Source organism: Monodelphis domestica, chromosome 1 (assembly GCF_027887165.1).
Source record: "Monodelphis domestica isolate mMonDom1 chromosome 1, mMonDom1.pri, whole genome shotgun sequence".
In the NCBI taxonomy this organism is placed as follows: Eukaryota; Metazoa; Chordata; class Mammalia; order Didelphimorphia; family Didelphidae; genus Monodelphis; species Monodelphis domestica.
In genome coordinates, this window is record NC_077227.1 from 515,498,641 (window position 1) to 515,514,831 (window position 16,191).

The 16,191-nt window shown below is 39.3% G+C and overlaps 1 protein-coding gene across 3 annotated transcripts in view; it reads right to left on the bottom strand.

Moving 5' to 3' along the window:
- The window catches only part of OTOF (otoferlin), a 181,508-nt gene that overhangs the window by 76,872 nt on the left and 88,445 nt on the right, over positions 1-16,191 (bottom strand). For all 3 annotated transcript variants that reach the window (XM_007475949.3, XM_007475948.3, XM_056813149.1), the window contains one exon: positions 11,215-11,288. In XM_007475949.3, coding sequence (XP_007476011.1) covers positions 11,215-11,288 — 74 coding nt within the window. The remainder of the gene's footprint in view (positions 1-11,214; positions 11,289-16,191) is intronic.

The window sequence follows — 16,191 nt, forward strand, 5'->3', positions numbered from 1 at the left end:
TAGAAAAAAGAAATCGATTGGGCCATAAATGAGCTTCCTAAGGAAAAAAAATCAAAAGGACAAGATGGATTTAGAAATGAAATCTACCAAATATTTAAAGATCAACTAATTCCAATATTAAATGAATTATTTGGAATAATGGGCAAAGAAGGAGTTCTACTAAGTCCCTTTTGGGAAATATGCTGATACCTAAGTCATGAAGAGCAAAAACAGAGAAAGAAAATCATAGTCCAATTTCACTAATGAATATCAATGTAAAAATCTTAAATGAAATACTAGCTAGGAGACTACAACAATATATCCCAAAGATTATACATTGTGACCAAATAGGGTTCATACCAGGAATTCAGGGCTGGTTCAATATAAGGAAAACTATTAGCATAATTGATTCCATCGGTAATGAAAGTAACAAAAATCATATGATTATATCCATAGATGTCAAACAAACGTTTGACAAAATGCAGTACTCAAAAGTATTAAAAAAACACTTGAAAGCATAGGTATAGATGAATTTATCCTTAATATGATAAGAAGCAACTGCCTAAAACCATCAGCAAGCACTATCTATAATGGGGATAACCTAAAAGCCTTCCTTCCCAATATGATCAGGAGTGAATCAATGATGCCCATTATCACCAGAATTAATCAGTATTATTCTAGAAATGCTAGTAATAGCAATAAGAGAAGAAAAAGAAATGGAAGGACTCAGAATGGGCAATGAGGTAATAAAACTATTTCTTTTTGCAGACGATATGATGATATATTTGGAAAATCCTTGAGATACAACTTTAAAAAGCTAATTGAAACAATGAATGATTTTAGCAAAATAACAGGATATAAAATAAGCCCACATAAATCATCAGCATTTCCATATGTCACCAGAAAAGCCTGGCAAAAAGGGATAATAACAGATAACACTAGACAATATAAAATATTGGAGGATATCTTTGCCAAGATAAAGCCAGGAACTATGCAAACATAATTATAAAGCATTTTTTTACAAATAAGGTCAAATTTAAGTAACTGGAGAAATATTAATTGTTTATAGGTGGGCTGAGTCAATAAAAATGACAGTTCTACCTAAATCAATCTACTTATTCAGTCCCATCCAATTAAGTTGACAAAAATTATTTTATTGAGCCAGAAAAATAATAATGTATTTTTGAAAAGGTTAAAAATATAAAAATATGCTTATACATATATTATATGCTATATAGGAAGACAGCCTAGAAGTACCAGATTTTATACTGTTGTTAAGGCAGTAATTACCAAAACTATCTGGTGCTGGTTAAGAAACAGAATGATCAATCAGTGGAATAGAATAGATATACGATTTATAGTAGTAAATGATTATAGTAGCCTTAGGCTTGATAAATGCAAAGATTGATGCTTTCAGGATAAGAATTCACTGTTTGGTAAAAATTGTTGGAAAAATGGAAAACAGTCTGGCATAAAACTAGGTATAGACCAATATCTTACATAATTTTCAAAATGAATACATGATCTAGACATAAAGGGGGAGTATCTTAAGTAAAGCCAAAGAACATGCAACATACTATCAGATTTATGGATAGGAGAAAAATTATGAATAAACAAGAGATAGAGAACATTGTGAGATGTAAAAAGGATAATTTTGATTATATTAAATTTAAATGTTTTTATACAAATAAAACCAATGTAGCCAAGATCAGAAGGAAAGTAGAAAACCTAGAAAAACAGTTTTTTTTGGATAAAGACCTCAAATCTCAAATATATAGAGGACTTTGCCAAACCTATAAGCATATGAATCATTCCCATACTGATAAATGGTCAAAGGATATGAATAGGAATCTTTTGAAAGAAATCAAATCTATAAGTATTCATATGAAAAAATGCTCTAAACCATTATTAATTGGAGAAATGCAAATCAAAACAATTGTAAGATATCTAATACCTATCAGATTGGCTAAAATGATAGAAGGGGGAAATGTTGGAGGGAATGTGGGAAAATTGAGACACTAATATACTGTTGGTCAAACTATGAATTGGTCCAACCATTTTTGATAGTAATCTGAAATTATGTCCAAAGAGTTAAAAAACTGTGCATACCCTTTGATCTAGGAACATCACTATTAAGTTGGTTTCCCAAGGCGGTCAAGGAAAAGGAAAAGAAGCTATATGTTCCAAAATATTTATATCAGTTCTCTTTTGTGGAGGATGCCCATCAGTTGAGAAATGACTAAATCAGTTGTGGCCCATGATTGTGGGGGAATATTATTTCACCATAAGAAATAATGAACAGGTTAATTTTAGAAAACCATGGAAAGATTTATGTGAAATAAGTGAAAAGAGCAGAACTAAAGGAATGTTGTACTGTGTGACCTGGGAAAGTCACTTAATTCCCATTGCCTAGCCACTCTTCTGCCTTGGAACCAATACATAGTATTGATTCTAAGGTGGAAGGTAAGGATTTTATGGAGAGAGAGAGAGAGAGAGAGAGAGACAGAGAGAGAGAGAGAGACAGACAGACAGACAGACAGAGACACACAGAGAGAGTTGTATACAATAATAGTGATATTGTTTGAAGAGTAAATGTGAATAATTAATTTGTTCTGAATTATATGAATATTCAAATCAACTAAAATGGAGCTACAAAGTAAAATGCTATCCATCTCCAGAGAAAGAACTAATATATGGAACTATGTATTGTATGTTTTCACATATATATCTGTGTCCAGTGTAAGGTTGGAAGGAAGGGAGAGAAATAGCTTAGACCATTTATTAGAAAACAAATTTTTAAAAAAGTAAGAACACTAAGAAACAAAAAAGGTTTTGTCAAAGTTCTAGGGGGAACTCCATTAACTATCTTGGACTGATATCCCTTATTCCTAAGGTCCTGAATTTAGAGTTAAAAGTAACCCTTTTAAGTCACCTGTCCATCCTGATTTTTTTTATAGCTGAGGAAGCTGAGACCTAGAGAAGTTAATAGAACTCCTATTTTATTATTAATTAACTGTCCTCTTCCTGGAAAGGACTTTGCATACACCTCATATTTAATTTCCTTTGCATATGTTATTTCTACTCCAATAAAATGTAATATTCTCAAGGGTAAGTAGTAATTGATTCATTTTTGTCTTCATATGTTCCTAGCATAGTATCTGGCATAAAGAAGGTATTTTATAAATTTTCTTCAATTAAATAACCCTGGGTCATATAATCATAGATTTTAAAGCTGGAAGAGACTTAAGAGTTCATTGAGTCTGGCATTCTCATTGTACAGATGAAGCTTGCCCAGGGCCATACAACCAGTTGTATGTGAGGCCTGATTGAGCCTGAATCTTTTGGAGTTCAAGCAATAATGCTCAAGGTCACACAGGTACCAGGAGGCAAAGACATGAGTAGAATCCATGTCCTTTATCCCTAAATCTGCTCTTTTTACCCCTTAATAGCCTATCTGACAAGTCACTGGTCAGAGATATTTACAAATAGTACATCTGTGATTCCTGCAGTCTGGCCTGGATCTATGGTGACCAGTAGAAGACAGCTTTCTATACCAAGGATAATCTGTATTGAGAGTGTGAAACATGGCATTTAGGTTGTGCAATGCCCTTTCAGTCTTCCAGAGGCTGATGAAGCCATCTCATGTTTTAAGACTTGCTACAACAGAGTGGTGGTGGTTCAACTTCATGTTATCCTCATTTACTCCCAGAATCCTATCCAGCGTGGCACACTAGTCCAAGCTGTCCTCTGGGGCTTACAAAAGGATTGGCAATTTGTGAGAAATCCTAGCTTGGAGAGTACATGGGAGCGCCTGAGATGCATGAAAATGTTGGAATGATAGGAATGGATCCATGCAAAATGGAGCCCATTATACCCTGGAGGATCTTGCATCAGACCAGTAGCAGTCTGTTAGCTTTTTGTATAGAGCTGTTGCTTCATCCCCAGGTTCTCCCTCTGGATGTTGCTTTTCATTTGTCTTACTAAAAAGTGCCAAATCTTCCCAGAGGAGACCTGAGAAGGTGGGCTCTTTCTAGAAGAAATGACTTACTTCAGCCCCTATCCTGAAGGTTCCAGACCTGCTGAAACAGTTCACCAGGGAGACTGAAACATGTAGAGACTGTCTGTCCTCTCACAAACTAAGGAAACTCTCCTCCATTTCCTGCCTCTGCACATATTTTTTTCCTCCAGATGATGGGAGCAGAAAAGAATTCTGCATGTGGGCATAGGAGATGCTTGCAGTTAAAGGCACATATGAAGCACAGTGGCACCAAGCCAGTGGGACACAGTAGTGCATCGTTATCCACACTGATCACAGAAGAACTCTAGACCACTTAGTAAGTCAATCAACTTCAGCTTTGCCATCATCAGCATTCCTTTTACTCACCTATCAATAAAATAAAATATAAAGGGCAGCTGGGTGCCTCAATGGATGGAGAGTCAGGCCCAGAGATGAGAGTTCCTGGGTTCAAATCTGGCCTCAGACACTTCCCAGCTGTGTGACCCTGGGCAAGTCACTTAACCCTCATTGCCTAGCCCTTAACACTCTTCTGCTTTGGAACCAGTACACAGTATTGATTCTAGAATGGAAAGTAAAGGTTTAAAGAAAATCAATCAAATATAAACTCTTCTCTTAGGCATCGAAGGGCTTTAGCTTTCTAGCCCTGTTACGCATTACTTTCCCTCATGAACTCTGGGTATTAGCCCAGCTGGGCTTCACTTTGCTTTTCACATGACACCACACCTCCCACTTCATGCTTTTTTCACTGGCTTTCCCCAAGCCTTGAAGAAAATTTTTCTTCATGTAGTCTCACTCCATCTCTTGGTCTCCTTCAAAACTCAGATCAAGCCCCACTTTCTACAGGAAGCCTTTCTTATTCCCCCAGGTACTAGTGCAGCCTCACTCCAAAGTGTCCCATAAATATTTTGTGTAGACTTACGAATGTACATGTTGTGTTCCCCTACAGAATATAAGGTTTTTGAAAGCAGCAACGGTTCCACTTTTTTTATTGTATTCCTAGTACCTGGAGCATAGAAAACACTTAATAAATGCTTATTGGTTGGATTTCCAGACATTGGAATTTGTGGGCAAATGGGCTATTGTGGAAACTTGAATTTAGCCACTTAATACATCAGTTGCCCTTGACAGGCCCTTCTACAAATCTTTCAATCATAGGATTTTGACCAGATCTATCAGTTAGTGGGACATCTGTATTCAAGTTCAATGATCTGTCCTCTGAGCAGCCATGACATTCACACCCAAGTTGATCTTGGGTGGACTTCTAGACCTCCACTCGTACATGGACATCCTTCCAGGTTAGGGCTAACGTGGAGAGCTCCCTGACCTGTCCAATCCAATAACACCCTGGTGCTGGGTCACTGGGGCCCATCAGTGACACTTCTGGTGGCCACTACTACTGGGATATTCAATCATTAGCCATGTGATGCTTACATCTAGCTCAAGGACTCTGGGCTGCCATAACATTAGAACTTATCATAGACTTGCCGCCGTTGCCAGGTTACAAAGCTATCTTTGTGGTCTTAGACATCTGTAACCCAGATAATTCAATTCTATAATATATTCAACAGATGGTCAGTTCCTTGTTTTATTGTGGAGATTTACATGGCCCATCTCCAACTGGCACCGTCTATGTGGTTAGCCACTGTTTGGGTGTAATGTTATGGAAGAGGGAATGGGTTGGACTACAGGGCCACCAGGGAGCCTTTGAACTGAATCTCCCATTGTGGTCAAAGTCTGTGCCTGAAAGAAGTTTTCAGCTTCTAGGGCCTTCCTTGTCGCATCTCTCTAATTGCAGTACTCAGCTCCTCTCACATTTCTGGATCATTCTATTCATAGCCTTTCAAGCAAAGCTTCACCTTTCCACAGCATTCTATTACATGGAATTCTGTTATAACAATGTAATCTAGTTGTCCCAAAGGAAATCATGAAACTGTACTGAGACCACCAGAAATTTATGTCATCTAATCTCAACTGGGCCTCCCCTGTAAACAGGCAGTCTTTTGATTTCTCTTTAATTGATTCCCCATTGCATTCACTAGTCACAGTTTAGTCTTCTCTTCTTCAACTTCTGAGATAACTCCTCTATACCCACTTTTTCAGGTGAGGATTTTGTCTCATCTTTCACCAAAAAAAATTGAGTCATTTGCCAAAAACTCCTTCTCCTTTCTTCCTCTTAATCTCACATCATTCAAACATCTTTCTCTAATAATCTTCCTTCCTTCTAGTTTCTGGCAAAGGGTAACTTTTTTTCCTTGTGGAGGCCAACCCCTTTACATGCACTTTTGATGTAATTCTCTCCTTTCTTCTCCAGAAGACACCTCCCCTTATCACAACCTTCTCTCTAATCTCTAGCTCATCTCTATATTTTAACTCCTTCCCTGCTTCTATGTCACTCCCATCTCTAAAAAACACCCCTCCTGAGAATCTACTAGTGATCATTCTTTCCCTTGATCTCATCCATATTCCTTTAAAAAGCTAACTGTAATAAGTGTTGCCCCTTTCTTTACTCTCACTTTTAAATACTCTGCAGTCTCAGTCCTCATTCTTCTTGATCTCTCTGAGCCTTTGATACTGCTGACAACTTTCTCTCATGGCCATGTTAGTGAACCTATGGTACACGTGCCAGAGAGGGCTACTCCCTTCCCCCTCTCCACATGCACCTGAGGACATTTCTCTAATCACTTACCTTTCTGCCCAGCAGCATAATGGGAGCACTTCCTCCCTCCTCTGTCTGGAGTAAGATAGGGGGCTCATATGCAGCATGAGGGTTGCCGTTTGGGCACTCATTCTCTGAAAAAAGTTGCCATCACTGTCCTATGGGATACTCTTTCTTTTCTAGGTTTTTATGGCTCTGCTCTCTCTTATTTCTCCTTGTACCCATCTCACTGATCCTTCCCAATCTCTTTTTGCTGGATCTTTATCCCTGTCTTACCCAAGACTCAGTCTTGAGCCTTCTCTTTTTTTTCCTATACACTGCCTTTCCAGCTTGCAGGTTCAATTATCATCTCTCTACAGAAGATTCCCATATCTACATAACAGCCCTGGTTTCTGAGCTCTAATCACATATTATCCCATAAATGCCCAACAGACATTTCAAACAGGATGCTTAACAGACATCTCAAACTCTACATGTCTAGATCATAACTCATTCTCTTTCCCCCTTCCAAACTCTCTTTTCTTCTCTTCCAAACTCCCCCAGTATTTTTTACATTTAACAGAAAGATGTTTATTCAACAATAGTGTGAAAAAGCATAAAAGATACAGCATTGGTTCAAGTGGGTACATCTCCCTTCATCTCTATATTTACCCAAGTGTTTCATCTGGTCAGAACAGAGTGTTTACTCACTGAGCTATGGGAAGTCCCAATTGAGGAAACCCTGCTTCTCATACACCAGACTTACATAGCCAGGAAGCTAAGACATTGCCAACTCCCCTATTACCTTTAAGTGCACCATTGTCCTTTGAGTTACCTAGGTTAACAACCTCAGCATCACACTAGATTTCTCATTCCCATTCAACCCCACATATTCAATTAGTTTCCAAATCTCATAATTTCTTTCTCCACAATATCTTCTGTATAAGTCCCCTTCTTTGTACCCACACAACTGCTACCTTACTTCAGACCCTCATCACCTCTGGTTTGGACAAGTGCAATAATTTTTATCTGATGTCTTTGTCTCAAATCTCTTCCCAGTTCAATCCATCCTCTACATAGTTGCTAGAGATTATTTTCCTAGATTCTTGCTAGAAATGATTATGTTACTGCTTTATTCAATAACTCCCTATTTCCTCTAGGATCCCAAATAAGCTCTTTTGGCATTTAAATATCTTCACAACTTTCATCATTCCCATTTTTCTGGTCTTTTTACACATTACTTTCCTCTATTAATTCTATGGTTCAATCATACTGACCATCTTTCTGCACATACAATGTTCCATTTCCTGTTTTTCTGCCTTTGCAATAGCTTTCCCTCATGTCTGACATTCTCTCCTTCCTAACTTTCCTCTTCTTAGGATCTTTGGATTCTTTTATGACATAGTTCAAGTTTATCACCTATGGGAGGTCTTGCTTGATCCCCAAGATTCTAGGGCTTTCCCCCTAAGGCAACATTACTTGTACTTTGAATTTATCTTGTATATAATAATATTGGCTCCTCCATTAGAATACGTAAGCTTCTTGAAGATAAGGAACTAACTGCTTCTGGTTTTTCTTTGTATCCCTAACACTCAGCATACTGACTAGCACTCATGGTAATAAGTGTTTAATAATTGCTTATTGATGGGCAGGAAGAATATGTTGTTCAAGATATCTCATACTTATAGACTATATATATATGTACATATAGATAGTATATACATATATAGACATATGTAAATATGTATATCTTTATCTTAATTGACCAGTAAGGTCACAGGTCTTACAAGGAAAGGACATGGGGAGCACCCATGCAAGGGGCCCATCACAGAACTTGCCACCCCCACAAGGTCATTAAAAGGTCTAAGGCAGTGTGTTATGGAGAGGGCTAGGGTTTGGTCCTATGGTTTAGTAGGAAGGGTATACCTAGGCCAAGAAGGGGTATAGTAGGCACTGTCTAATTACCATAGAGAATATCCATGCAAGTTGGATGAGACATGTAAGGTTTAATGAAATGATTTTAACTTTGGGGAAGCAGCTTGAGTTAGACCAAGTATCAGATCTCTGTCATTCTGCATTTTGAATTCATGATGTTGGCAGATTCTTGTGGATCTGGATTCTAAATTATTGGCCTGGCCTGGATTATGTTTGCTTACTTCCTAATTTGCGTTGCACTTTCCCTACTCTAGGTGAAGATTATCCTTGTATCCAGGGGATTCCCAAAATGTCAGAGTACTTTACATTTGATCCTAGAGGTAATCAGGGGTCATTGGAGTTTATTGGTTAGGGGAGTGACATGAAGAGATACAAACCTTAAGAAAATTACTGCTGGTTATGTAGATTGGTCCTACCTAGGAAGAGGAAATACTATCCCAAGGGTGGAAGCCCAGGAACTAACTTTGAACCTAGAATCCCCAAACTGGGAGGCAGAGGGATTATCTAGAGCTCTGAAACATCTCTCAATGATAGCTATAGAAAGGTTCTCCCACTCTCCCTACTTTGCCCATTCCTGACTTTTCTGGTCTTTAGTTTCCTTTCCCTCCTTCACGGACTCCAATTTCTGGAATTAACCTTTTTTCTTTCCCTGGATTAGCTCTCAACCAAAAATTGTTCCTGTGCCTAGTTCTTTGCCTTTCCCAACCTTTGTGTTTTTACAGGAGACAAGAACTAGACCTGTGATTTTATTGGCACAGAGAATTCCCAGAGAAGGAAACTCTGCCAATACAATCCATCACCCTCTGGTGACATGGTCTTGGAGAGTTGCTCAGGACACAAGTTAGGTGACTTGTTCAGGATTATATATATAGCCTTGTATCAGAGGTGGGACTTGTATCAGAGGACAAGTCAGGTCTTTCTGGCTCTCTAGCTATTTCTCAATCTCAATCTCAATCTCAATCTACATCATACTTTGTCCTTATATTCACATGAAATATGAATTATTGTCTCTCTTACTGCTGCTCCTGGGAGATTTCCTTACAACTGTGACTCATAGAAGACAATATAAGTACATAACAAATAAGGGATGCTCTATATAAATCCGATACTCTGGGAACATTCATAGAATCAGTGACTTTCAGAGTCAGCAAGAATTTATTGTTGTTCAGCCATTTCAGTCATGTCCACTTCTCTATGACCCCATTTGGGGTTTTCTTGGCAAAAATACTGGAGTAGTTTTCCTTTTCTGGCTTACTTTACAGATGAGGAAACTGAGGACAGAAGGGTTAAGTGCCTTGTCCAGGAGTTGGAGGCCATTGAATTCAATCTGTACCAAACAACCCCCTGGACACTATTTTTGACAGCCTGTCATCTAGTATTTACTTGGAAAGCCCATTCATTTCACCTTTGACTATTAAGAGGGAGGGTTGTTCATGCTCTTGTTTTTATTTATTTTTCTCCCCTGACATTAAACCTAAATCCATTTCTTTGAAGTTTCAGGATTTCGGAGTTGGAAGACCTCTCCATCCATCTAATCCAACCCATACTGGAAAAGAATTCCCACTGTAATCTATCCAACAATTTCCAATCATTGTTCCTAATTCTTCCCTATGGAGCCAAGCAGAATAAGTCTTTGGGAAGCTCTGAAACAGGATCCTCAACTCAGTGGGTTTTCATAAAAATTCAAATTAACAAAACATTCATTAAATGCTTACTGTGAGCTAATCACTGTGGGAATACAAAATGCAAAACCATCAGTCCCTGACTTTGAGGATCTTAGATTCTTCGGACAGTACAAAGACAAAAATAAAAAGGTTCCCATTTGAAATCATTTTTTTCTTCATGGATTTTATGTAGAGGGTTCAGCTTAATAAATTCAATGAGCATTGTAGGCTCCCACTGCCAATGAGTCACACACCACCATCAGGTACAGATGAATGAAAGCATTTAGTGTTTGCACTCTTTAAGCTTCTTTCCACCTTACCCAATAGATCTCACCAGATAATGGGAAATAAATGAGTGAAAAAACATTTATTAAGTTCCAAGCACTGAGGATACAAAAAGAAAAATGGAGAGTTTTTGCTTCCAAGAAGCTTATAGTCTACTGGGGACACAATATACAAACATGATCACACTGCTACAAGAGGTCAAGTGCTTAAAAAGGCAAAATGAATTCAGCTTTTTGTTCCTAAATTTGCTTCTTAACTTTAATGCTTTTTAACATCTCAGCAAAAAAAAAAAGGGAGGAAGGAAGACGAGAACCCTTAAGGGAACAGAGGGAGAAAGAATAATCACATGAAATTTGTATTATACAATTGGTAAATCTGGCAGTAAAGGGGACCGAACTGTCTTTCTAATTTATAAGAAAATAGGTATGTTCTTCTAATCTGAGGAAATTCAGTCACAATTCTCCACTCCTCATCATTGTCTGTCCTGTTCCTAGTGGACTATATATCTCATGAGGGTTTTTTTTTTTCACTCAGCCAAGGGGGGTAGTGATTCCCCTGCTGAGTTTGTATGGGCCAATCTCAGGAGGGTAAAATTTGGGGTTTGGGCAGAGTTGTATCCAATCTGGTGGAGGGAGAGAGGAGAGTAGTCTGAAAGATAGAAGTTATATGGAGACTAGCGCAGGAGTAAGCATCCTTACCTTGTCTCTGTTGCTCTTCTTTGTGGGGTCGACTCTTGCCAAGTTTCATGGCAGAGAAAACACTCTTCCCAGCTCTGAGGGGAGGCCACAGGCACAGACAGAGTTGGAGTTGGAAAAGAATAAAGAGACAAGCAGAAACACATGAGAGAAAGCAAGTGGTTATGGTCATTCTCATAGTCCCTCTTGCTCTCTTATCTCCTCTGCACCCCCACCTCCCAATCTCCTTCCCGTTCCTCCCCAAAGCTTCTATATTCAAGATGGCCTGAATCTACTGAAGTTTGGGACTAAATATCCCCCACTGAGAATTCACCCATTAAGCCAATGGGAAGACTGTCCCCTCCAGTCCATGTTTACATCTCTTAGGAAAGAGCTGTGTCCATGCAAAGACTTCAGTAAAAAAAAAAGAACATGGCTCACTACCAAGTTGGAGCCAAACTGGAAACAGAGCTTTCTACACTGACTGGCTCCATATAGAACAGCCTAAAAACCCCTCCTTCCTCTGCCCCATCATTCCTCTGAGCTCTGAGTCACCAATATCCCCCAATCCCCATCCCTGCAGCCCCCAACTAGAGGGAAGAGAAAGGAAGGAGGAAGCTGAGAAATGAGAAGCAAGTACTAGAACAAAGTCCTGCAAATGGCCAAGTCACTAGGAATGACAAAGGAGTTAGGTAGAGGACTGCTAGGAGAAACATGCATTCAGTCCACAGTCAGCCTTGGCTCATGGAGGTCTAGCCACGTCCACCTTTCTCTAATCCTTCACCTCTGGGTTTCTCCGTAGTTTCTGTTGGGAAATGAAGTGATTCCTTCCCCAAATCTGTCTTCCCTCTTTGTGTCTTCCAAACCTCCTTGCCTAGTCTGGGATGGCATCTAGGATGAAGATACTAAGAGACTAGGTGATTCCTACCTCTCCTCCTGTTCGATTAGGCTTTGCTCCTTCAAGTGAAGGGGCTGAATTCCCTGGACTGTGGGCACAAATTCTGATGTCCCCTTGTTGCTAGCAGCCGACTCTATAGTCCTGGTGTCAGGAGTAGGAATGGGAGGCAGGAGAGGCAAAGTGCAGTATTCCATTACACCATCAATACTGAATGAGAAGGACATCTGAGCTGCCTCCACTTCCCATTCTCCCTTCTATTCTTCCCCCTCCCCAGGAGGCTGGATTGGGTGTGGCCCTATCATTCTGCAGGCTTTCAAAGGGAGTAGGTGAGGAGGCTGGCTGACCAGGCTCCCATGGAGTCATCCTCAAGAAGGAATCCTTGGATTCCAAGTGGAAGGGGTACTTGACTCCCCATATGCCCTGCTCAGTAAGGTGGAACTCACTTTCCTTTGAGGCAAAGAGGAAGTTTTCTGCTACCTATCCAATGGAGCTCCATCTCCACTACCCTAAGTTCTCTTTATTGGTGTGTGTGTGTGTGTGTGTGTGTGTGTGAAGAGAGAGAGACTGAAAGACAGACAGACAGACAGACAGAGTGAGAGACAGAGAGAGACAGAGAGTGAGAGAGAGACAGAGAGACAGACAGAGAGTGAGAGACAGAGAGAGACAGGCAGAGAGAGACAGAGAGTGAGAGAGAGACAGAGACAGAGAGACAGGCAGAGAGAGATAGAGACAGAGACAGAGAAACAGACAGAGAGTGAGAGACAGACAGAGACAGAGAGAGGGAGTAGGAAGGTGACTGAGTTGGGGGGGGGTGGAGAGAAGAGAGAATTTCCTTCTAAGTGGGACCAATAGTTGCAAGCATAAGTACATTGATCAATCCACTGTCCAGCTATCCTTCAACAACATTTATTAAGCCCCAACTATGTGGTAGGTACTGGATCAAGCTTCCTTTTATTTGCTTGCAGAGCACTTTGGAAACTAAAGGTTGCTAACCTCTGCATAAAAGAGCAGTGAACCAGGACCTGAGGTAATTACTCCATTCCTCCCTCTCAAGTTGATCCTTAGTCAACAGGAAAGTGAGATATTGCTGTGTCTAACAAAAATTAATTTAAAAAGGCCCTAATGGAGGGAAGGGGAAGTTAGTACAGCTAGGTAGGAGCACCTGGCACTAGGGAGGGAAGTCCTGGACAGGTTCTTGATTGGAATAGACCCAAAAGGCTTTTTTCCCCATTCATTATTGAATTTTTCTATCCTTACTGAATCCTGCCATCTTTGTGTCTGGGAAAAGAAAAGAAAAGAACCATTGAGCAGGAAGAAGAGAGAAGTTCAGTTATATAAAACTTAGTGGACTTAATATTCTTTTTTAAACTTTTTTTTCTCTATAGGGAAAGGTAAGTGGCACATCTAAGGAAACTGTCTACTTTATGTGCATGATATTTCTCCCACTAAAATATAAGATTCTTTAGAACACGACCTCTTCTAGTTTTAGTTTTCATATCCTCAGCCTCTAGTATCACAGTTACTATCACAAAGTTGATAATAAATGTTTGTCGATTGACTGATATTCCTTGGCATATTGACTTAATTGCACTGGTCTATAGCTGACCTTAGACATTTATTAACTAGTCACTTAACAGAATTTGCCTCAGTTTCCTCATCTATAAAAATGAATAGGAGAAGAAAATGGCAAAGTTCTCCAGTATCTTTGCCAAGAAAACCCAAACAGGATCATGAAGAGTTGGGCACAACTGAAATGACTGAATGATAACTCTCCAAAAGCTGAGCCTCCATACCTGAGCATTAACATCCAAAGGGTAAATCTCCAAGTCTGAGCACACATAAATATAGCTAGGGGTCTCCTTCTAGCCCACATGCCAAGTCCTGTCCATTTGATGCTAGGCATACTAACTATTCTGAATAGTTCATTGGTATCTGCTCAAGTTTGAAGAACTTTCAGATCTAATGGAAATATCAACACTTTTTGAAAGAGACTCTTAGTAATACAAAAGTTAAGTGACCTCTGCCCTCCTAATAAGTAGAATAAATAAAACAATGAACATCATGAGGAGAAATATTAGACAATCATCAATAAAACTTCATGTCCACCAATCATGCTAATGATATCCTCCTAGATAAAATAGAGGCAGATTCAAAGATTGCCAAGAAATGGTCCCTGCTTTCTAAGGAGTTATGAGTGTTGAGAACTCTGGTCTTGGAAAGGTCTTAGAACTCTTAGAATGGCCATTTAGGTAGGGGTTTGTGGATTTTTTTTAGATCAAGCCAGAACTAAAGGTCACAATGGATTTGAAAGACCCCTGTTGATTTGCTGAATTTAGGAAGCACTCATTCAATCTCTCTTCACATAGAAAGAAAAAAAAATTATGCTGACATTGAACCATAGACTCTTAGAATTTTGGAATTGGGGGGCAGCTAGGTGGCCCAGTGGATTGAAATGCCAGATCTATAAATGGGAGGTCCTGGGTTCAAATGTGCCCTCAGACACTTCCCAGCTGTGTGACCCTGGGCAAGTCACTTGACCCTCATTGCCTAGCCCTTACCACTCTTCTGCTTTAGAACCAATACATAGTATTGATTCCAAGATGGAAGGTAAGGGTTTAAAAAAAAAGAATCTTGGAAGAAATCTCAGATGTCATCCAACTAACTTCTACCCAAATAATGAATGCTGTTTGTAGTAGTATCTCCAATAAGTAACTATCCTGTTTCTGTATGAACTTCCAGTGACAGGAAGCTTACTATCCCCTGAGGCAGCTCATTCCACTTTCAGACAGCTTCCATGGCTAGGAAGTTTTCCCATTAATGTTGAGCAAAATTATCCTCTCTCTTACTTCTACCCATTGCTCCTGGTTTTTCCTTCTAGAGCCAAACAATAAAAGTCAAATTCTTTTCCAAGTAATACCCTTCAAGGATTAAAAAAAAAACCCTAAACAAGTAACCCCAAACCCCTCTTTTCCAGGCTAGGCACCCTCAGTTTCTTCAAGGGATACTCACATAACTTGGCTGCAGTCTTCCTTTGTTGGGAAGGCTCCTGTGCCAGTGCCCCTTCTAGTGTCGCACCCAGATTGAGTGCCATAATCTGGCTGTGTTCAGACTAAGGCAAAATGTGGCAAGAGTATCACCTCCTTGGTCTGAACATTGTATCATAAATGCAAACTCTGACTACATTCTTCCTCTTGGCTACCTCATCACTCTGCTGACTTATCATATATGTAGTCCTGTAGGACTCTCATAGCTTTCTTGCATAAATTTATTTCTAGTAATGTAGGTATGTGTCTGTATAAAGACAGAGAGAGCCAAGAACAAGGCTTGGGTTAATGACCACAAGCAGAGGATAACCACTGATAAATTCATTCTATAAAGCATAAACATTTGTTAAATAACATACTATGCCTTCCCCCTCCCAAATGTTATGTGAAAACCCATGTTAGTCTGGGCCTTCCTAGGAAACATGATTATCAATAGAATTTCTAGAGACTTAGAAACTCAAATCTGTCCTTTCTGATAATAATAATAATTAAGAAAGCTTCATTTCAAATGGGAAATTGGATGAATTTGATAATGAATCATAGACAACAGAACTAGAAAGGACCTTAGAGATCATCTGAGTTCAAATCCTTCATTTTATAGATGAGGAAACCAAGGCCCAGAAGTCACTTATCTGAGGTCATACATCTAATTCATGTCATTGTTGGAATTTAAATTCAGATCTTTTTTTTATTCCAGGGTCAGTATTCTACTCATACTAAGTTGCTTTGAAAAAGCATAAACATGATCCTAATAGTTAAATTTGTTAGCAATTGTTCCTTTTATGAACATTTGCTCAATTTTGGTCTTTTGCTATAATAGACACCTTTGCCATTTGCACATTATCAACCAACAGAAGCAGTGAAAGTGTTCAATTCAGTCACTTTTCAGGTGTATCCAACTTTTTGTGACCCCATTTGGGGTTTTGTTGGCAAAGATACTGGAGTTTGGTTTGCCATTTCCTTCTCCAGCTCATTTGATAGATGAGAAAACTGAGTCAAATAGGGATAAGTGTCTTTTCCAGGTTCACATAGCTAATAAGTGTCTGGGGTCAGATTTGA